Source organism: Pelodiscus sinensis, chromosome 2 (genome assembly GCF_049634645.1).
Source record: "Pelodiscus sinensis isolate JC-2024 chromosome 2, ASM4963464v1, whole genome shotgun sequence".
Lineage (NCBI taxonomy): Eukaryota > Metazoa > Chordata > Testudines > Trionychidae > Pelodiscus > Pelodiscus sinensis.
This window is the reverse complement of record NC_134712.1, coordinates 248,100,696-248,124,705: the sequence shown is the minus strand read 5'-3', so window position 1 is coordinate 248,124,705 and position 24,010 is coordinate 248,100,696. Positions and strand designations below refer to the sequence as shown.

The 24,010-nt window shown below is 39.6% G+C and overlaps 1 protein-coding gene across 7 annotated transcripts in view; it reads left to right on the top strand.

Moving 5' to 3' along the window:
• CTDSPL (CTD small phosphatase like) overlaps positions 1 to 24,010 on the top strand; it is a 112,992-nt gene that overhangs the window by 53,377 nt on the left and 35,605 nt on the right. For all 7 annotated transcript variants that reach the window (XM_075922870.1, XM_025183363.2, XM_025183361.2 and 4 more), the window contains one exon: positions 16,592 to 16,746. Coding sequence is in view for 4 of the 7 variants with exons in the window: in XM_025183360.2 (XP_025039145.1) it covers positions 16,592 to 16,746 (155 nt within the window). In the remaining 3 variants the exon portion in view is untranslated. The remainder of the gene's footprint in view (positions 1 to 16,591; positions 16,747 to 24,010) is intronic.

Sequence of the window (24,010 nt, the reverse complement as noted above, 5' to 3'; positions counted from 1 at the left end):
CTAAACCACCTCCACAAGGGGAGTAGATAACAATGTTGGGAGCCTGTTTACACTGGCACTTTACAGCTCTGTAGCTTGCTGCTCTTAGAGTGATGGTTTTTTACATCCCTGAGTGTAAAAGTTGCAGTGCGATAAAGTGGCAATGTAGATTTTGCTTCAGTATGTGGGTTTGGCAGTTAAGAAAACATATGATATTTTCTGATTAAACTTAATAAATGTAATACAAAAATATATAAGATCTGTTGAATGAAGAATCCAGTGCTACCCTTTTTATAGTCTTTTTTTAAAGATAGAATTGCACTTCCAGCATGCAGATTCATCAGCCGAGTAAAAATATTTAAGACACTTGGCTAGTTTATGGTATTACAGTGTATGAAATGGAAGGAAACAATGTTTTATAGTATTTTGACATCTTTCTACCAGTTTCACTTATATCTAATTAAAGCAAATGTGGTGGACGTGTATCGTAGAGGAAATATGTATACAGGTATTACCATATGTTGGCATATGTAAAATATAACTAAATATTTTGAGTGCTGAGTGTTCTAGTTTGTGTTTCACCCTTGTGTCAAGTCAAAATTTTATTAAAGGCTCCTCAGTCTAAAAACAAAGTATAAATTAAATTTCAGAAAAGGTGTGTGGAAGAAGAGTTCTGACTGGTCTGGTTGTGTAACCACTTCAAAGTCACCTTTCTATTGCACAGTACAGTTTGGACTTTTTTGGTCTCGCACCATCAGGACCTGACCGGTCCCAAATGAGGGAATTTACTGGACCAGAGGAGGTCCCCTGCTACAGGTTACCCAGACCACCTTTCCTTCCCTCCTCACTGCTGGCATCAGCCGTCCCACCCCCTGCTGGGCTGCTGGATTGCCCTGGCCCCATCCCCGCTATCAGGGCTGCTGCGTCTCTGTCTCCATCCCCATCCCCACTATTGCGGCTGCCGCATCTCTGGCCCCAGCCCTACTACCAAAGCTGCTGCGGCCTTGGCCCTACTAGTGGGGTTGCCACACCACCTGCTGCGCTACCGGGGCTCTGGTCCCAGACCTGCCGCGGCCCCTGCTGCACTACCAGTGCTCCGGTCCCAGCCCCACCAGGCTCCAAGCCACCAGCCTTTTTACCCCTGGGGCTCCCAACCAGGACTCCCTTGTCTAGGAACACCTGTGGTCCTGCTGGATCATAGATGTTGCTGGTTGAGGGAGGCCTGGTTTTGGGAGGTCCGTCCTGTACATTTTTACCACTTTATAGTTGTTAAGAGTTAGCTCTCGTTTCCTTTTCTTTCCCATAGTCTTTCATTTCAATCAGATATAAAGCAGTGCAAATCAGATACATATTTTTGTTCTATAAATACATGTTTGTGTAAACATTTGTTTCACAGCCCTTCTCTCTCTGCTCTTTTTCTAATCACATTCCAGCGGTGCAGGGTATCCACACTGACTAAAAGTACTTCATGAGGTATTTGTATTTTGACCTTGTGTACAACTCATTTCCATTTGTTTATTTTTGCTTCATCTTTCCTCTCAAGTAATTGAGAAATTATTTTTTAATATGTTCTAGAAGTTAAGAAACAAATTTAGAGGCAAATTGAAAGAGGAAGTAACTTGAAAATTGATCCATATATTTCTTTCTCTTCCTTACTGTGCATTTAAACAAAATCCAGAACTTGTTTATTGCTCCTTTTTTGAGAGTACTGAGCAAAAACTGAGTAAAAACTCAATGTTCATAGAAAAAATAATTTTTCTTACTATTTTTGAACTGCCAAATTCTCCTTACCAACTGTATTTGATTGTGGGGATCTCTACTAGTATTTGATAAATCATTATACAATGCTCTGTAAAGTTAGTGTATCGGAGAGGGCCCTAAGGAGACTTACAAATGTGGTTTTTGAATCATGAAAAATTAATCTTTAGTGAGTTGGCATCTCAAAATGGTGATGCTTCTTTAATATTGCAAATACATTGAATTATTTTTCTCAACAGAAAAGGATGTTTGGATTCATAGACCACATCTGCTGTTGAACTTTGTAAAGTCTGTCTTTTTTTATTTTATTTTTTTCCCCCTAGAAGAAAGGTTTGCTTGTTGGCCACTCTCTCAGGGCTGGAAAGGAATGTAATGCATGCATAGACTGTGGAGTATTTCCTGTTAAACTCCCATTCCAAACCACTGTGCTGGGAAGAATTCCAAACAGGGCAACTAAATCCTTGTTCCAAAATGAAGGAATGGTGCGTCTATATAAATATGTATAATTTATAGTAAACGCAAAAGAGAAAACGTTCTTCATTCTTCATGGAGCCTATTGTTGTAAATAATGTGTCATTCATATATATACACACACACACACACACACACACGCAGTCCCCGGGTTACATGGATCCGACTTACATCAGATCCCTACTTACAAACGGGGTGAGGCAACCCCGCACTAGCTGCTTCCCCCCAGCAGACCAGGGAGACGCAAAGCTAGCGCCTCCCCCAGCAGACCAGGGAGACGCGGAGCGGCTTTTCTCAGCAGACACCTCAGCTTGAGAATAAAGGACTGAGGGAAGTGAGGTGTGGGAGAATAAAACTGAGCTCTGGAGAAATGTTTGGCTAGAGTTTCCCCTACAATATGTACCAGTTCCGACTTACATACAAATTCAACTTAAGAACAAACCTACAGTCCCTATCTTGTAGGTAACCCGGGGACTGCCTGTGTATGTATGTGTGTGTGTGTGTGTGTGTGTGTATATATATATATATATATATATATATATATATATATATATATATATATATATATATATATATAAAATCTAAACCTTTACAGATTCCACAGTAAATGGTTCAGAAACATTACTAACTTGTTACTGCTTAGCTTAGTACTCAGTACTCAAATTTTAACATCTAACAGTATAATGATGGGGCAATATTATGTTAGTTGCATGACAAAAAATACATCTAAATAATATTTCCTATTCACATAAGTTATTGCATAGCTCATTTTTCCATTATTTAGCAGCTTGGCGATTTGAATGCAACAGAGAACCAATAAACAAGCCATTATTTCCTCCTAAATGGCACTGACACAAACAAGGAGCTAATTTTGTTTTGCTAGAATTATCTTACATTATCCACTTTTTATTTCTCATTTTATTAAGCTCTCAGCTGTTTTATAGTGTCAATTTTGTTGCATATTGGGTTGCAGTAGATATAGATCTTGTTATAGTAACTGAGTAGGTCACTAGGGGACAGTCCAGCCGGTTTGGGCTGATTCTGGTTAATTCTGTGTTATGGAATAAATGGACACTTGCAACTGCTCAAGCTCTCTGTGTTTCCAGTGATTTCTTTCTAAACTGTGGAACTCCAAATTATATAATAAAGTGGTGACAAGGATGGGATACCTATGCTGCCTCCAGCAACAGAAGAAGTAGAAGTCAGTATAAGGAAACAAACCTTTTTGCTGTTCTGGAAGGTGGGAGTGAAAACTGATTGCTACACTGAAACTAAGATCAGTGAAGCCCTGAGGCTAGAAAAAAAAATTAAAAAGTAAGAACGAAGGGAGTTGCAGCTATGGCTACACTTACAAGGCCACTGGGACCTTTTGAGGAGACTAGAGGAATGGCACGTACATACTGAGCGTTTTGAACTTTTTGTTATTGCAAATGACATTAAGGAAGAGAAGACGGAGCCAATATTCTTAAGTGTTGTAGGGGCTAAGACTTACTCTCGGCTCTGCAGTTTGATGCTCCCTGTTAAGCCAGAGATCACATCTTACAGTGACACTGTGGAAATCCTGGGATCACATTATGCTCCAAAACCACTGATAATTGCAGAAAGGTATAGGTTCCACAACAGACCAAAAAGAAAGTGAAACAGTTGTACAATTTGTAGCAAATTTGAAAAATCTTGCAGAATACTCTGAATTTAAGATGTTTAAATGATGCCATACATGACAGGTTAGTGTGTGGCCTACACAGTGAAGCTATATGAAAGCACCTATTAACAGAGGCTCAGCTCACCCTACAGAAGGCTGTTGATATTGCGGTCTCCATGGAACTGGCCACACATTAAGCACAATACTTTAGGGTACCCCTTAGAGTGCATAAAGTGTCTCAAGAACCTACCCACAAAACAGAGGGGAGCCAGGAATGTTACTGCTGTGGTAAGCTGGGCCACCATGCATCAAAATGCTGGTGTAAGGACCTAGTGCATGAGAAAAGGACATATTGAACGTGCCTGCAAACAAAAGGGGGGGGGAAAGGCTTGTGGTCTGGCAGACCAAAAAGGAAAATCCGCATACCATCAAGCAGACTCGTGATGATCAAGGTGGCACCCCGTCTGAAGAAGGGTCCTGCTGTGTGTTGTCTTTCGCAGGGAACTCCCATAAATACTAGGTAACCCCATTGTTGGATTGCAAACCCACATGCATGGAAGTGGACACTGGTGCAGCAGTTTCATTGGTCTCAGACACAGTGTATAAAAAGCTAAAGCATCTTCCACTTAAGGCAACAAAGATCGTTCTGAAGACATGCGAGAGAAGTGGTACCCCTATTGGGCACTACTGATAAGGTGGAGGTCAGTGGACAGACTGCTGAATTGCCACTCTTTGTGGTGAAAGGCCATTACCCAGCTTTAATGGGTAAAGCATTGCTTAGGAAGATCCAGCTAAACTGGGCAAAAGTGCACCAGATGACTAAAGAAGAAACAGATCTAACCAATATATTAAAGAAACATGCTACTGTTTTTGGAGAAGATCCGGGAAGTATGCGGGGAATCACCGTGAAACTGAATATTAAACCTGGCAGCCAACCAATATATCTGAAGGCCAGAATTGTGCCATATGCAGTCAGGCCAAAAATTGAATCAGACCTGGAGCACCTAGTCAAAAATGGAGTCCTAATACCAGTTACCCATAGCCCATGGGCAACTCCCATTGTTCCAATATTGAAGAAAGATGGTTCCATTCAGATTTGCAGAGATTTTAAAGTCACTGCTAACGTACTGTCGTGTGCAGAGCAGTACCCTCTTCCCTGCATTGATGACTTCTTTGCGGGCCTGGCTGGGGGACAAATCTTCAGCAGGATTGATCTGAATCAAGCATATTTACAGATGCACATCCATGAGAAGCCCCAAGAGCTGTTGACTATTGTGATGCATAAAGGGCTTTATCATTACGGTCACTTATCCTTCAGAATAACTTCTGTCCCAGCTTTGGGCCAGAGGACTATGGACCAGATCTTGTGTGGCTTGCCAAAAGTCTAGTGCTATCTTGATGACATCCTGGTCATGGGTAGGAATGAGGAGGATCACCTTAAGAACCTGGAGGCTACCCTACAAAGACTGGAAGATTATAGCACAAAGACAAGTGTGATTCTTTCAGCTTTCTGTTGAATATTTGGGACACTTCATTGATACTACTGGCCTGCGTAAGTCCCCTTCAGAAGTTGAGGCTATTGTAGAGGCTCCATCCCCTCGTAATGTTAGTCAACTTCTCTCGTTTCTATGACTATTGAACTATTATGGAAAGTTTTTCACAGTTAGCCACACTGTTAAAACCACTTGGCCAGAACAAGGTCTGGAAGTGAACTGAAGCCTGTGATGTTGCATTTAAAAAGGCTAAATATGCATTGCTAAACTTGGAGGTTCTCACACATTTTGATCTATCCTTACCTGTATAGTTGGTGTATGGCGTGGGAGTGGTCTTGTCACACATTATGCCTTCGAGAGACGAGAAGCCAATTGCTTTTGCTTCATGCACCTTAAGCAAGGCAGAAACTAAATATGTACAAATCGAAGCATTGGGATTCGTTTCCAGGTTTCAGAAATTTCACTAGTACCTGTTTGGACAGAAGTTTACACTTCTCACTGACCATGAACCTCTGACGGCAATTTTTGGTCCACCCTCAGGCATCCCACCATTGGCTGCTAGTCATATGCAACAATGGGCATTGTAGCTTTCGGGACACAAGTGAGATCAGATATCAGAAATCCACTCTGCGTGGCAGTGCAGATGGTCCCTCTAGGCTGCCTTTGCCAGTCAAACATCAAGATAGTGGTCAGAAGGAAAACTTCTACTTTGAACAGATAGAGAACACGCTCATCACTGCTGCTCAAGTTAAGAGAGCTACTTGTGTTGACCCAGTTCTGTCCCAAGTTATGGACCTAGTGATCCATGGAACATCTCTATGGGACTCTCAGGTCTCACCCAATCTCTTTCCTTACATGTTTAGGAGGGTGGAGTTATCAATCTATTCTGGGTGCTTGTAGTGGGGAATTAATGTCATTATTCCAAAGATACTGTGACAATAGATGTCAGAACAGCTGCATTCAGGTCACTGTGGAATGGTGCGCATGAAAGAAATTGCACAAAGCTATTTTTGGTGGCCTGACTTGGACAGTGCCATTGAAGAAAAGACAAGAGCTTGTACTTCACGTCAGGGTGTGAGGAATGCACCTCAATTGGCACCTCTACACACATAGAACTGGTCTGAAAAACCGTGGCAATGTATTCACGTTGATTTTGCTGGCTCATTTGAAGATAGCATGTTCTTGGTGGTGGTAGATGCCCGTTCCAAATGGCCAGAAGTCTCTATAATGCTGTCCAGTACTGCTGAGAATACTATCTAAAAATGACGGGGAATCTTCTGTCGTTTTAGTCTTCCAGAACAACATAATAAGAACGTCCCTTTAATAAAAGAAACACTACCTATGGAATGAGGGTAGACTGCCTCAAGTTCCCAACTAACTCCGGGGGTTATATTGCTTCATCTGTGGGTTAACCTTAATTAAAGGTCTAGCCATTGAGGATGTAGATTATGGCGCATGTCTAGTGTTTTTTGCACCCAAAGATAGTAGGGGTGCGGGCCTGCACTGGAAACTTAAAGTGCAAACAGGTGAGGCTTTCGGATCAGCCTGCTCAGGGAGAGTAATTTGTTTGCTGCAGGCAGTGATGGAGACAGAGTCAAGAAGAGGTGATTCTTGATGCGGTAGCTCACCGGCAGTGGTGAGTCAGGCAGGTCAACTGGAGATGTGTCTTGGGAGCAGGCATAACCTGGCAATAACTGATCTACATGCCACTGCCAGATGAGATCATCTGCAGTCTGGACAGTATGGGAAATAGGTCCTGTTTGAATGATGACAGTGGAGGACCTATTTACCTCCAGAAGCATGGCTCCGAGCCAAAACTGGCACTCCAGGAGTAAAGGTTCGGTCTTTTGCTTTGGATGCGCCTGATGTATTGATCTTGCTGTTGTTACAAAATTTGTCATGGTTCAGAAGGTTTCAGTAGATCAAAGCAAGTGCTCAGCTGACATCCCATCATTAGAAAAGCTGGGGACATTTTGGTTGTAGCATGAGGTGTGTTTCTGTAGGATAGTAGGAAAGTGCCCAGACACTTTTGCATGAGTGACTCAGTGTTTCTCAACCTTGGTTAAAAAAATAAAGTACCCCCAGTACCTACAGTTTTCAGACACATTTATTTAAACAACTTAAATCGTAGCTGGGCGGGTGGTGAAATTTTTGGATGTAAAAAATAAAAATAATAAAGCGCTGTAAAACTTAAAACAAAAATTCAGTTTTCTCCACATTTCAGTTGTTGACGTACTCTCCTCCCCTCCCCCCCAACTTCTCTCAAATATCCCAAGGTACTCATACCACTGTTTGAGAAACACTGCTCTAGCCCATTTCAAAGTTTGTTTCATTGTCTGCACAAATCTTTCAGTCAAACCATTTGTGGATGGGTGATACGGTACTGAAGTAATGTGGTGAATCCCATTTGATTCCATAAAATTTCCATATTCCTGAGACACAAACCGGACCGTTGTCGCTCCAAGATAGTTGAGACCAAAGCAGACTGTAAAGAGCTTAAAGATCTCCCCAACCTAAGTGATTGGGCAACAAAATGGCAAATGAAATGTAATGATGATACATGTAAAGTAATACACATTGGAAAAAATCATCCCAACCAGACATATAATATAATGGGAACTAATTAAGCTACATCTACTTGAGAGAGATCTTGGAGTCATTGTGGATAATTTTCTGAAAACATCCACTCAATGTGAAGTGGCAGTCAAAAAAACAGAGTTAGGAATAATTTAAAAATGGGATAGAGAATAAAACAGAGAATATCTTATTGCCTTTATATAAAACCATGCTATGTCCACATCTTGAATACTGCGTATAGATGTAGTCACCTCATCTCAAAAAAGATATATTGGCATTGGAAGAGGTTCAGAAAAGAGCAACAAAAATTATTAGGGATTTGAAACCGGTCTTCTGCGAAGAGAGATTAAAAAGACTTGGACAGAAGAGGGGAGGGATAGCTCAGTGGTTTGAGCATTGGCCTGCTAAACGCAGCATTGTGAGTTCAATCCTTGCGGAGGCCATTTAGGGATTTGGGGCAAAAATTTGTCAGGGATGGTACTTTGTCCTGCTGTGAAGGCAGGGGACTGGACTCAATGACCATTCAAGGTCCCTTCCAGTTCTAGGAGATAGGCAATCTCCATTAATTTAGATATATTATTCTCTTGGAAGAATCAGTTATTGACATGGTTATAGTCGTTGTTACTGGGTTTTTCAAAATTCTCATTTAGTACTTCATTCTTCTTTGCTTCTGATGCCATCTTTTCTTTTTTCCTATTTTGTTTTAATTCCAGTTGAAAAGAATAATGAACATAAGGAGTGGCTTCTAACAAGCTTATATGTCATTGAGAGTTATAATTAACTTACCGAGTGTAAATGTAGAACATAGGTTGTGTGTGCTTTTTAAAATTATGCTTCTAGTTACTTCCATCAAAGTGTGAATTTGCAATCTTTCCTTTCCCTAGTACCTTTTCATATATCCTAGCAAATCTAATCCCAGGATAATGCTGAATGTTTTAGCCAGGAAGATCTACCATACCCTCCACTGAGCTATATTTAATTATTAGGGTTATCAGTTAATCATAGTTAAAACACATGATCACAATTGCAGTTTTAATCACACTGCTAAAAATAGAATACCAATTGAAACTTATTAAATATTTTGGATGGGGTTTCTTTACACTTTAATCACAACACAAAATACAAAGTATACAGTGCTTACTTTATATTATTTTATTACAAATATTTGAACTGTAAAAATTATAAAGGAAATAGTATTTTTAATTTACCTTATAAAAATAATGTAGTGGGATCTCTTTATTGGGAACGTGCAACTTGCGAATGCAGATTGTTACTTTTTTTTTTTTTTTGAGTGCAGTTATGTATCAAACTTCAGTTTACAAGTCCACTCAGTTCTACTTCTTGTTCAGCCTATCTCTAAGACAAACAAGTTTGTTTACATTTTGCAGGAGATAATGCTTGCCTGCCTCTTATTTACAATGTCACATGAAAGTGAGAACAAGCATTGCTGTGGCACTTTTGAGCAGGCACTGCTAGGTATTTACACACCAGATATGCTAAACATTCCTGAGCCTTTTGTACTTTGGCTACCATCCTATATAGGACATGCTTCCATGCTGATGATCTTTTTTAAAAAGTGTTAATTAAATTGGTGGCTGCAGTCCTTGGGAGAGAATTGTATGTCTTCTGTTCTGTGTTTTACCCATATTCCACCATATATTTCATCTTACAGCTGTCTCAGATGATGACCCAAATAGAGATGTTAAAAAGTGATTAATTGGGTAATGGTGTAACCACTCAGTTACATACTTGGGGCTCTGCAGTATAAAGCTTATACTGAAAAACGTACAGCATAGCCGGTTTCCCGGGAGTAGAGCCTGCTGGCCCCACCTGGACAGCCGATTGCACTGTGAATTCTGCAGTGTAAGCTTTATACTGCAAAGTCCACACCACAGGGCTGCAGCTGGCTACCACCAGCTACCCCGCTCCTTGAGAGCCGGATCCCACCCTGCACTGCTGCCTCTGCAATTACCACACTGTGAAATTTTAGATTTAAATAGCAGAAATAATGAAATTTAAAATTTTTAAAATCTTATGACTGTGAGATTCACGAAAATAGACTGAATTTGGTAAAATCCTAATTACTACACATAGGCATAATTGTAATTATCTTCTAATGTGCATCTGAGGGAAATTGTCCTTCAAAAGACAAACCATTCATCTTATGATGACAACTTATGGGATTTTTGCAGTAGGGATGTCGACATATAGACAACTACATGATTAATCAATAAGCCTAGCATTATTGGTTAATCCTGTTGTCTACTCACATCCCCCCAAACAGCTACGCTGCTGCCTCGGATAGAAAGGCAGCAGCACGGAGGGTGAGGAGACATGTGGAAGTCAGTATGTGTCGGGAGCCAGCTTTTAAGCCAACTCTCCACGCATGGCGGCTCCACGCACCCACCTGCCAATCCTTCTACCCACCCCCCGCTGACTCCTACAACTCCAGCATCACACGGAGCAGCCCCTGTCCATGGGGAGGCCAGACACCCTCCCAGACAGGGGCTGCTGCCACTCCATGTTGCTGCCTCTGCATCAGAGTCAGCAGCATGGGGCAGCAGGCACGAGCTGATCTGCACAGGAAGCCAGTTTTTAAATCAGCACCTTTGGCGCACCGGTTCCGGCCTGCCACCCTGTGCCGCTGTCTCTGATAGAGAGATAACTACACAGAGGCTCCCCACGAGTGGGGCTGGGAGCGCACTGGCTGCCAGCCTTGCCTCCAGGCACTATCAAATAGTTGTGTAACTGCTAAAATTTGATGTAGATACACGACTATTCAATTACGTGTTATCTGACATCCCTATTTTGCAGTGTGGTGTGATTTTTTTTTTTTCATAATACTTGGTACCATAGAACCAAAGATTTACAAGCATCTTGGAAATGGAGGTTGTTTTTAATTCTGAAATGTTCCTAACTCTAAACAAAACATTTTTTTGAAAAAAGTTTACAACTGAACAGTGACTTAATATAGCTTTGAAACTTTACTATACAAAAGAAAAGTGCTGCTTTCCTTTATTTTAGTAGTTTATGTTTAACATAATACAGTAAACTCCAATTGTCCAGCATCCGGTGGTCTGGCACTCCCAATAGTTCTGCACCAACTGGCATCCGGAAGTGCTGCAGCCAGCCAGACGATTGGACCTGCTCCACGCCGCTTCCCTAAGACCACTGCTGAAACTGACCAGCTGCAGACCTGGGGAAGCAGTGCGGAGCAGAGCAGCTGGGGTGCTGCCGGGTTGGTCCCGCAGCGCCGCTCCTCACCCCCCTGCTTGACGCCCAGCAGCACCCCAGCTGCTTTGCCCCAGGGCTTCCCCAAATCCGCTGCTGGTCAGTTTCAGCAGCAGTGGACTTGGGGAAGCCCTGAGGCAGAGCAGCTATGGTGCTGCCAGGTTGGTCCCGCAACACCGCCCCTCACCAGCACCCGGTTCGCCCCCCGCCTGACTCCCTCCTCTCGCCCCTCCCAGACTCGTCACAGCCCCTTGATAATCCGGCACCCCCTGGGTTCCAAAGGTGCCAGATTATCAGAAGTCTGCTGTACTTGGAGGGTGGGGTTTGTTTTGTTTTGTTTTTTCGCGTCTGATGCAAATGAGTGTACCCAAAAGCCTAGAAACCAGGAAATAAAAAAAATATTTGGGTTAATTTTATTATTTTATTTTATTTTAAAACCTCAGGTTTTTTAGGCTAACGTCATAATTTTTGGGATCTATTAATACTTAGTAACCTGTAATTTATTTAGAATGAGCAAATTATGGTTTTCTTTGCAGAGAGCACTATGCTAGAGGTTATGTTTAGGCCTTCAATACTATCTCCTATTTACTGTTGCTCGAAAATATTTTGGCTGAAAATACTGTTTTTTCTCCTCTGTCATATACATGCTATTGTCTTGCTTCCTTGCACTTCCACATCAGTCTATCCATGCACTTTTTCTTCTCTTCTGTCTAGATTGTAAGCCCTTTGTGGCAAGGGCTGTTATGCCATTCTGTTTTTGTACAGCTCTTAACATGATGGAGTCCTGGTCCATGTGTAACCTTGGGCAAGACTTCACTTCGTTGCCCTTCTTCAGTACCTTAAAAAAAACCCATCTTCCATAGGAAAGTAGAGATGGAGACCCAGAGTTCAGTCTCTAAGGATTACAGAGAGTCAGCCTCCCCACATTCAAGTCCCAAAAGGAACCAAAAAAATGAAATGAATTGAATAACTTTATAAAATCTAATGATAAAGAAACATAATATAACTTTTACAACATATCATAGCTATTTTATAACCCAGAGCCCTTATCTTCAGTTACAATAAATATAATTAAAGAGAAAACCAAAAGTAAAATTTGAACAGTTCAGTCCACACAAAACACAATGGGATAGCTAAGTTGAAAAGAGGGAAATGAAGAACTAAGTAGGTGTATCAGATTTATATAGGTGTAGTAGCAAAGATCAGCATTTGACATTTCCTCTCGCCCATTCTCCCCCCGTCAAGATTTATAAATTCAAAGATGAGAAAGTTAAATGAGCAAAATGCAAGGTGAACAGTGCTCATGCCACTAAGTGTCAGAGAGTTTACAGTTCCTTACATTCTGCTATATGTAGTCCCCGTACAGATTTGATACTTGTTTGATATTTAAATTTATGGAATGTAAGGTTTGTATGGAGGAAAAATAAGAGGTCTCATGATTAGATAGAAATTCAAGATTCAGTGTTTTACATTTGCTGAGACTGTATATTATAGGCTTCTGCTTTGGAAATAAAACATTTTAGAAATATCCATTATAATAAACATTAGCCCAAAAGTTCAGAAGTGCACATGTGGAAATCTAAATGTTAGTGTGTCAGCATTAAGGATGTGAAAGTTTAACCATGTAAATAGTTAACCAATAAGTCCGGGTTTATTGGTTAATGTTCATGGTTACACGCAGGACCCTGGAACATCTGTGGAGTGAGTTTACAAACTGGCTTGATGCTTGCACTGGCCCCCCCCCAGGGAGTTGCCTGCCACTCTGCTGATAGAATGGCAGCAGCGCAAGGCAGTAGGTGAGAGCTGGTACACGCAAGTAGCTGGCTTAAAAGTCGGCTCCCCACATGCACTGGCTCTGAGGAGCTAACTGCCACCCCACATGTAACTGAGTAACTGCTGAAATTTTCAGTGGTTACATTGTTACTTAATTACACACATTTTAACATCCCTAGTCTGCATGCAAATTCATGACATTCATGCAGCTGTGCACAAAGCATTGTGCATGTGTGAACTGGGTACTTCCAGAAGTGTTCACATGATTTTGAAGACGTGGTCCTTGATTTGCAGTTGTGGTTTTTAATATGTCAGGAGCATTTTAGAATTTTGTTAATGTATAAATCAAAGTAAATAAATACAATGAATTTTATGCAGAGAAATATTTCATTGTGTGAACATTTGAAGTAGTGCCTTAAGCGCAACATAGGTTCAGTTTATCTTGATCTAAAATTTGCCATATTAGGAAAACATAATTTGGATTTAAGAGGATATACATGTTCAAATTATTTACAGTAAAACCTGTGTTATCCGGCACACTTGGGGATTAGGGCGTTCTGGTTATCTAAAAATGCTGATTATCTGAGGGTCCTATCAACCTAGGAAAAACCAATGGACAAGAATAGTAAAACTCAGGTTTTTAATATTGGTGGTTTTGTAGTGTGAGACAGTTGGTTTCACATTTCTATTTTGAGTTAAAGATGATTAGTACTTCTTAAATAAAAAATTGTTAAGCCAGCTATGGTAAACCAAGCCAGGCCTGTGTGTCTGAAGATGTAACAGTATTGTGACTGAGGGCAGTGCCGGTTAACAAAATTTTCTGGTTAACAGTGCTAGATAACAAAGGTTTCACTGTACTTTCAAATAATTTGAGTGTTTCCACTTCATGGCAATAAACCAAAAAGAATGATGTGGAGTTCTGCTGGTAAAAGGGAGAAAATGTTGCCAGATATAGAAGCATGAAATATTGGGGAAAGAAATATTACTCTTAAACCTGTACCAGAATTTTTCAAATTATAGGGAGGAGAAAATACTATGAAAGCATAATTTATACAATGACTCTTCAACATTAAAATATTTGTTTTATTTTTACATAGCAATGAATTTCTTTGAAAGGCCATTCAGTTCTACAATAGGTGTTCATGTGATGCTTTATCTCTACCCATTATTGTTTTGCCCAGTGTATTAGATAAAGTTATGTTGCTCCTTTTTATTGTGAATTAATTTTATTGTAACTTTCTGAAGGATTTTCATCTTCTCAGTAGAGGTATTGCTTTCATCAGTTTTAAAACTTTGACATATGAGGAGAAAAACTGTATGACACACATTAGGCAATATTTTTGAGGAGGAAAAACTAATGAACTAAAAGTACTGTTTTACTAAAGTGGTTTTATATTGCAGCCTTGTAAAATTGTCAGGAAAATAGACCACAAATCAAGCCACAAAAATCTTTCCTACACTTGATCATGGTGATGATTAAATAAATTAGATTTGTTTTTATTTTTTAAAATCATGCTTTGTAAAAGTCTGTTAGAATTTTGTGAAGCTAAGTTAATGTGTTTAAAAAGACACTGTAAAAACTGAAATCTAAGATGTTGATTGCTATTCTAGATCTGGGTGGTGGTTGTATATACATTGCCTTCAGTAGTCCTGCACAAGTGAAAGGGCAGAGGAAATGGATGAAAAAAATTATTAAGTTATATCACTCCATCTGTCACAGCAAAATGTTTAGGAGTAAATTAAATGCTTAAGTTGGCAGGTTCTGATTGAAGTGGTTTTCTGTGCTTTTAATTTAAATCAGTATTGTAAAGGAAAAGAGGGTAGGTATAAAATGGTTGGGTGCTCAGATTTTGTTTAAAAGATTATTAAATGTATAATAGGCTCAAAGTGAAGGTAACATATCCTTTCTTATTGAGATCTCTTCTGCTGCATGTAATGGGAAAAACAAGGTAGTCATTCCCCCCCAAGGTTGTGATCCGATATAATGTAAGGTTTACTTTTCTCTAGTGATTTTAAAGTCATATAATCTGGGTCTTATGTCTCAGAATAGCACACACAACATGAGTATCTAGTAGTAATCTTGACACATTTTTTATTATACATGCTATGTAAATCTCCTGATTGCATTAACAGTAGTAGTTGTATTAGAGCATTGTTTTTACCTAAAATACACTGTGTTTAGATATACATTGTATTACCATGTTGTAATATGTTCAGTGTCGCTAACCATTATGCTGTGAAATAGATAAACATCAAAGAATTAAGATTGTGAGAGGATGGTATGGTGTCAGGTAGTACATCATTATTTGTTATTCTTCCAGGCGAGGGTAAAGTAGATTATATTAATCGGTATCTATAGTATCAGTAAGATATTTTATTTTTAAATACTGGTTGTGATCAGGATTAGTCCTGAAAAAAAATTTAAAAATTGTTGCTTTTCTAACGTGTATCTGGTACTGAAGATTGTAGTGGATATTAGGATATTATGCCTCCTGGGATGAGGTTTACCTGGGTGGTCGACAAATGCCTTTGATGTCAACACCCGCGCGTCCAGACTACCGCGCTGAGCCAACAAACAGCTGATCGGCTCAGCGCGGCAGCCATGTAAATTTAAATGAAGCGGCGATTATTTAAATCGCCGCTTCATTTTCCTATGCCTGGTAGCCTAATCCACATGCCTCTGGCGACAGAGGCATGTAGTCTAGACGTACCCTTACTCCTGGCCTTGAAAAGGAATAATAGGGAAAGGTAATTGCAAAAACTATGGGCTGATAGCATTTGGCCCTACTTGAGGTCCTTTATATACCTAATGGATGATGGTTCATTCTCTGTTTTATTTTTCCTTCTCTCTATATATATAAAAAGTTTTTCCTGGCTCCCCTCACGGACCAGCTCCTGCCTGGCACCCCACGCTGCTGCCTCTGATAGAGAGGTAGCGGCGCGGAGTTAGCAGTGGGCTCCTCAGGCGTGAGGCCCGAGCACGCTGGCTGCCGGCCCTACCCCTGGGGACTTTAGTATAGTTGACTAACTGATAAGCATTCATGAGATTACTAGCCTATTCAGTTAACCGATATTTAACTTCCCTATTCTATAGTAAGACTGGCAGCTAAGCTTTCCTTTTAACATTTAATTTAATTCTCTGTGCTGCAAGAATTGTTTATAATGCTTTTTCACGTGCTGGAAGATAGCTGTTAAAGCATAAGCAGCAGGAGAATTAAAAAAAAAATCTGTGGAATGAGTTTGTCTCTCAAACAGTGAAGTGTTTTGCCCAAAATATGCCCAGGGTTCAGTTGACTTCTGACGACATTCTGTTTTAGAGCAAAGTCCTATTTCGGAGTCATATTTTGGCAGCAAATTACTGGCTATAGGTCTTAGTATCTACTTTAGATATTACTTGATAGATGCTCTAAAAAATCTCAGTATGGTATCACAAGAGTTTGGATTATGTAGAGAGCCAAACCTGAAATTAATATACAGTTCCCTGTGTATAAATTTGACAGTGAAGGGTATGGTGTAAAAGTAAAGTTGATGAACATCAGGAGATAATTATTCTGAGTTTTAGATACATTAAAGTATTTTTGGAAATATATTCTATTTGAAAAAGAATAACAACCATTTTATATCTGAAAAACTTAAAGCGTGATTTATTTTTTTCCCCATTTTATAGTGTCCCAATGTAATATCAGCTTGAAAAAGCAAAGGAGTCGAAGTATCTTGAGCACCTTATTCTGCTGTTTTCGTGACTACAATGTCGAGCCACCATCTACCAATAGCACTAGTACTCTTCCTCCATTGGTGGAGGAGAATGGGGGACTTCAGAAGGTCAGTAACTTGTACCTTTGTTTGGTTGGTTTTGTTTTGTTTTGTTTTTCCTTTAGGCCCTTTTAAACAAATTGTCAGTCACCAATTACATGATATATTTCCCATGTGAAAGGCTTAACTTTAACTCAGTTAGTGTGAACATCCTAAAAAAGTAGCAAATATTCATTTTTCTTTTAAAGAGTAGCTAAAATTTAATACATGGACACTAGTACTGCAGCTCTGAAGAAAATAACTGCCATACAGTTGCTATGGCACTGCAGTTGCATTTCTGTAGCAATGTAATATAGATGATTTCTGCATCCATGGGGGAGGTTTCTCGAATGATGTAGTTAATCCACCTGTGAGAGAGGCAGCAGCTAGATCAACAGAAGAATTCTTTTGTCAATTTAATTGTCTACACTTGGGATTAGGTCAACATACCTGTGGCATTCAAAATGCAAAATTTTTAAGTGTGGCCCAGGCCTATGTAAAACCTCAGGGAACCCAAAAATTATACTGGTGGTGTCATAGGAAAAAGACTAATTTTTACTAATCCTACTCCACTTCCTTCACCCCCATTGTTAATTTCCAACTAAAGAGGGTTAGCTCTCCTTGCTTTTGGAGTCAATTATCGCTACTTTTAGCTTCATTTGAAGTAGCTTTGTGAGTGATACCAGGAATTCCCAACTCCTACATGGCAAGGGAGAGATTCACATTCTGATTCTTTCGGTCGCACTTACTGATCTGTATTGTGCGGCCATGAGACCACCCTAGAAATGTCAATTTAGAGTGATTATTTCCGGCTGTGTTTTGCTTGCTTATTTTTAGGTTTAAAGTAATTGAACTGTAGGTAACTTAAACAGAGTAAACCCTTACAATTTCTAATCTTCAAATTAAAAGCAGTGGCTTTGAAATCCAAGAACTGGAACTTGTACAACATATCCATATAATTATAGCATACAATCATAATTTTGGGCATATTTAACTGATAACAGTGAGGCCACTTGCCATGCATGACCAAAAGCTTAGTTTGGCATGGGGATCACAGGAATCCTATCTTTTTCCCAAAGCCATGCTGTATTTTTTTGAACTCTTCATGGCAGAGTTGTTCTATACTGTTATCTAGAGCAACTTCCCATCTGTTCCTTTAGGCATGGGAGTCTCAGAAGAATAGTGAGCCTTTGCTGCTACTGTGAGCAAGAGCAGTAGAAATAAAGGAATAATTTCTCCCTTCCACTTCTTGTGCCAGTTCATAATCTTAATGCATTTCATGCTAATTTCATGTCACATTTCTACTTTTGAAAATGTCTCATGGACTCTGAAATCGTAGAGCAGTGTCACAGAGCTATCCAGGAGAAGAAAGAAAGGATAACCAGATCAGGATGGCAGGGAGACCAACTGGAGAGGGGAATTGGAATACTGCACTCTAGTCTGAGTCTAAATTTGGACCACAGCCCATGGGCCAGAAGATTAGATGTGCTACACAATGTGTATCCTGTACCAAGAGAGGAAGCAGAATTACATCTATCCTAGTAGACCTTTTTGCCTACCTGCAGCTATATTATTGATTCACTGTAGAATGAGCAAAATCTAGTCTTCCGTGGATGAAGGGGGAGTCTGTCCTCTAGTCCACTGCAGAGATTGCTCATAAAAATGTGGAAGGGATGGGTAATCGGCAAAGCTCTGTTCCTTACAAAATAATAGAATTTGAGAAGGATGCAGGGTTAGGAGATTATTGGCAAAATAGAATGGAAAAAAATGCATAAATTCCAAAAGAAGGAAAAGATCCAGAGAGAGAAGATAAATGTTTAAGTTTTAGCAGTGTTATTTTATTGGAACCCAAACTAGTAAAATGATGCAAGTTCTTTGGATTGATGGCTAAACTGTACGTGGTAATCTCAAATCTCTAGAAAATATCTAGTAATTCAATTTTTATAGGATAGAATAATTATTCAAAATTTAATTATGCTGAATATAAATGTTCATAATGCATAATGTTATACACATAACTTGACAGATATACATTATGCCTTGAGGAAGCCACCATATATGCTATGTAAATATTAAGTATCATCCTCATGTTAAGCTATAGTTATATAATATTAATGTTAAACAGTTGACTCCAGTCTGTAAAATCAGGAATTAATGTTCATCCTAATTCAGATGGAAACAAATGTTGCAAAGTTCACTTTTAAAATTTAGACCACAATATTCTCTGAATGTAGTAGAATTATTCAGTGAATAATTAACAATCAAGAATACTTGGAAGGATTAAATTTTTCGTAACTGAATACACTAAAGTGTGAGTCAAAACATTTACTTTTGTAAATAGGATAGTTTCAACAAAGCTTTGAATACTTGCTAGGAAAAAAAATGTCAAATTCTTCAACCACTTATCTAAGCCTGTAAAGTTATTGAAAGAAGATGGAGATTTTGAATCTTGATTAAAAATAAGTGAAAGCTGTATGTATATATGTCGTAGGTGTGAGCTTAGTTTCAGTGGTAAATATATGTGCTGCCTTTATTTTAAATCTGAAACAAGGCTGTTAGAGAATTTAAAGTTGATAACTGCATAAATGATTTGGAATTACACTGAATGTTCCATTATAAATAACGTTGTATGGGGATGATGTCATTTTTAAGAAGATGCTTTGAATTTGCAGCTCTCGAGTCATGTTTCATCAGGTTTTTGTGGCATGACTGTTTCCCTGAAATGAAGTATGTTAAACAATTATAAAGTTAGTCCCTATCAGAACCTGTAGTATAAAATAATGTATGCTTTTTACCTTCTATCTTTTAGTGGTGTTGCTATATGGATGCTAATCATTTAGTTCTGCAGCACCTCAGAGACTAACAAAACATGTAGATGGTATCATGAGCTTTCGTGGGCACAACCCACTTCTTCAGATGAATCCGAGAAGGAAGTAAACACGGGGAAAGCACATTGTGATACTACAGCAATTTAGTGTAAACAATTTAAGTACATTCTTGAAATACACCTGATAGGGTTAGTTTAAATTGGTTTAGGAATTAGTTTTTAATCTGCTTCAGCTTTAACAGCTGCTTGTTAAACAAGATGAAGAGTAACAATTTTTTGTAAAATACAGACAGTCCTCACTATAAGTTCAAGATAAGTTCCAAAAAACTTGGACTTATAATGAAACAGCTTAAAGCGGGAATTTTTTCCCCCGCAGCAAACTTCATTTGCGCTCCTTCCCCCATCTTCTCTCTCCCCCCCCCGCCCCGCCCCGATTTAAGAGTGGGGAATGGGAGGACTTATATAATGCATCAGTTCCTATGAGCGTCAACGACTTTAGTGTGGAACGGATGTATACCAGGGCATCTTATAGCAGGTATTCCCTGTACATGTCTCCAAAATCAAGCATAATAAGACCAGTCTTCTAGCATTCTACTCATTTTATAGCTATTTGATATTTTTAGTTTAGTCTGACACATTGTTCAGAACATACAGCAAGAATGTTGTTGGCATTTTACCAAGGATTACAGTCCAATATTGTTCAACTCTGGCTACCTAAGTGCCCCTTTACCGGTTCATAGGATTGGAAGATATGCAGAGCTGAGGATGATATTGAATAACCACAATTTTATAGCAAGAAAAACTTAAACAACAACCAATAGTCTAGTAGCACTTTATAGACTAACAAAACATGTAGATGGTATCATGAGCTTTTGTGGGCACAACCCACTTCTTCAGATTACAGGAGTATTAGAAGTCTAAATCAGTGGGTTGTGCCCACAAATGCTCATGATACCATCTACATGTTTTGTTAGTCTTCAAGGTGCTACTAGACTATTTGTTGTTTAAGTTTTTCCTGTTACAGACTAAGTCAGCTACCCCTCTGAAAATTTTATAGCAGTTATTTCTATTCCATTTTTTAAACACTTTAGAGAGTACCTGATTTTACAAAGTATGAGGTCATTGTTAAAACATTCTACTCAGAATGGTCTCTTTGCAACATGCACCTTATACATCGAGTACTGATCAGTCCATTCTCTAAAATAGTTAGTTTTCAGTACAGCGGAAACTACTGAACTATAATGCAAACTTTTTTTCTGTTTTTCTCCAGACAACTATAGTGCCCCTTATTCAGAACAAACTTTTGTACTATGGCCCACAGGTCTATTACAATGGGTACATCATCTTGCTTGCAGTTTAGGGTGTGGATGTCTGTAGGACAGCAAGAGAATGCCCTTCCGCTTGAAGTTCCTTCCAGTATTTTCTTCCTCGCCAATAGCAAACAGACTCAACCAGTCCTTCCAGCTTTAGAGTCCGAAGGATGTATGCTCCACCCTTATCGATTGTGTCATTGAGGAGTGTCTGACTCTGGCTAGTGTGTCGTTTTAATCAGAGCAATATCCTATTCGCCTTGATCTTTCAGGCAGAGTAGGGGAGGACAGTTATGGTGGGCGAAATGAAGTTGGTGGGAACATTGTCTAGGTCCTGTCTCCTAGGAGATGTTCCGAATTGGAAAATAACAGGATTTAGGAAAAGCAACCCCTCACCAAATCTTCATGAATGGAGGTGGACTGAGATGAGCACCATACCAGATGAATGATTTACTCCTGGGGGAAATTGTGCACCAAAAAATAATTCACGCTATTTTAAAATTTGGAAAATTTTATTTGTCAAAATAATATCACACCAGTTTCTGTTACTTTGGTAATTTATTTCAAATTATCTCTGAGTAGGTATGTCTGTAACCGTACAAACACAACAAAAAATTCCTTGGAAGCAGTGTAGAAGATTGTCTGCCCCCTCTCCCTTAGAGTCCAGTCAGGGCCAGACACTCACAACAGTTCTTCCTCAGAGGCCAGTCAGTCATACCTCCTATCTCCCAGAGATAGGGTCAGGGACGTAGTGAAGGGGAGGTAAGGGGGGATCCATTGCCCCCGGGCACCATGCTAGGGCAAGTGCAGGGAGAAAGGCATGGGCAGGTCTGGGACTGCCTGGCCCTGCCCCAGCAGCTGCGGCCACATTAGACCTGCCTGCACTGTTCTCCCTGCGCTCGCCTTAGCATGGCTCCCAGGGGTATCTGACACCCCCCCCCCCCCCCCCGCCCTTCGCTACGCTCCTGGAGAGAATGATTGTCTCATTGTGCAAACCAAAAATTCTTGCCCCACTACCTGTCCCATCCCTTCTCCAACTCCCCACCCCTACTCACTCCATCCTTGAGCTCCAAGGCAATACCTCTCTTGAGAAACCCAGAAGAAGAACAAACCCAATATTTTCTAGGACAGGGAAATCACTAGCCATGTTAATTATTTTCAATGCAATCCCTGACTAAGGTTTCACTCCCCCTTCTGAAGTAGCTTTCAGGGGGCAAATTCACAAAGGGGCAAAAGGGAATAACCTATGCTGTTTCCTGTACTCTCCTTCACAAGGCAGCCTATCCTGTTTGATTCTCCTGTAAACCTTTATGAAGTGCATCATAGGCATTTAATCATCAGTGTTGAGTTCCTGTGCTCACAGTTACAGAGTGCAGCATGCCAGATCAATGCAGAAAAGACCAGGCCATTGCTTCATAGATATCAAGGCCAGAAGGGACTGTTGTCATTATCTAGTCTTACTTCCTGTGAAATGTAAACCATAGAACTTAACCAAAATAATTCCTAGAGCATTTAAAATTCAGTGATGGTAAAACCATCACAACCCTTTTGTGAAGTGTTCCAATGACTGATTGATTATTCACTGTTACAAATTTACACCTTATTTCCATTCTGATTTTGTCTGGCTTTAACTTCCAGCCATTATCATGGTAAACTTTTCTCTGCTAGATTGAAGATCCCATTATTAAATATTTGCTGACAATGGAGGAACTTTATAATAGTCACCCCTTAATATTCTTTTTGTTAAGCTATATAGATTGAGCTCCTTGACTGCCAGTATAAGGCATGTCTTCTAATCCTTTAATTATTCCCATTGCTCTCATCTAAACTCTCTCCAGTTTATCAACATCCTTCTGGAAGTGTAGATACCACAACTCAATGCTGTATTCCTGCAGCAGTGGTATCAGTACCAAATGTAGAGCTAAAATAACTTCTCTGCTCCTTCTCGATTTCCTGTTCATGCATCGAAGGATCATATTAGTCCTCCTAACAACTACATAGTACGAGCAATTCCTATTCAGTTGACTTACCCACCATGACCCCCAAATCGTTTTTTTATTTTATTTTTTTAAGGAATCACCATTTTCCATGTTAGTCCCTCATTCTGTAGCGGTGGCCTTTATTCTTTCTTCCTAGATATGTACATTTACATTTAATTATATTAAAATCCATATGGTTTGCTTGCACCCAGTTTACCAAGCCATCTAGATTCCTTTGAATCAGTTACTTCTCCATTATATTCCTCCAATTTTTGTGTCAGCTATAAACTTTATCAGTGATGATTTGATGTTTTTTCAGGTCACAGATAAAAGAGTTAGCTAAGTTCTTATTCCTTGAAGTATGCATACATATACACCTATGAAGGGAATTCTTCCTTAGAGGAAGAAGGCCAGCAGTTTGAATCAGAGTTTAAAAATCAAGTAGCAAAACACATATTTTAAAAAAACATCAGTCAAGAAAGTACTCTTAAGAGGTGCTCTTAACAGTATAGTGAAATTAGACTTAAGAGGTCTGCACTTGCCTAGTCAAGCTGGGGCTATATATTTGTTCTCCTGCATCCTAATAAGGTGTAATAGAAAGATAGGATTTTCCTGCCATGCCTGAAAGATTGGGAAAGTAATTGCTTTTTTGATCTCAGCTGTCATAGCAAGTTGCCCATGCCAGTCCTCAGCTCTACCTCCTCCTTACAGAAGTGACTATAGTATAGAGTGTTGAGGAATAACCTGAAGCACACATACAGAGGCTTCCTGGTATACCGTGATTTCAGGACAAATGCAGATACACAATGCCAGGAGAGTCAGTCATAGCCCTGAGCTAAGATGAATGATATCAAAAATACAAGGTGGCATGTCAGAGGAACATTAACAGATGAAGATGGTGGTCCTAATGGAAAAAAAGTGGTGTGTCAAACAAAAATTCAATTCTTATTGAAGCCTATTAGGAATTGTGATCTAATACACAGGTATGCTTAAGTGATGCACAATTCATATACTACTCAGAATTACTATATTGGAATCCCCTCAGCATTTTACCAGTCTCATTAATTTTCAGAGTTCTAGCTCCATTTGTACTTTCTCACCTTTCACAAACGGTGAATACAGCAAATCAATTTTTGAAAGGGTTTTTCCTGATTCAGGTCAGGGAATGGAAATGAGGT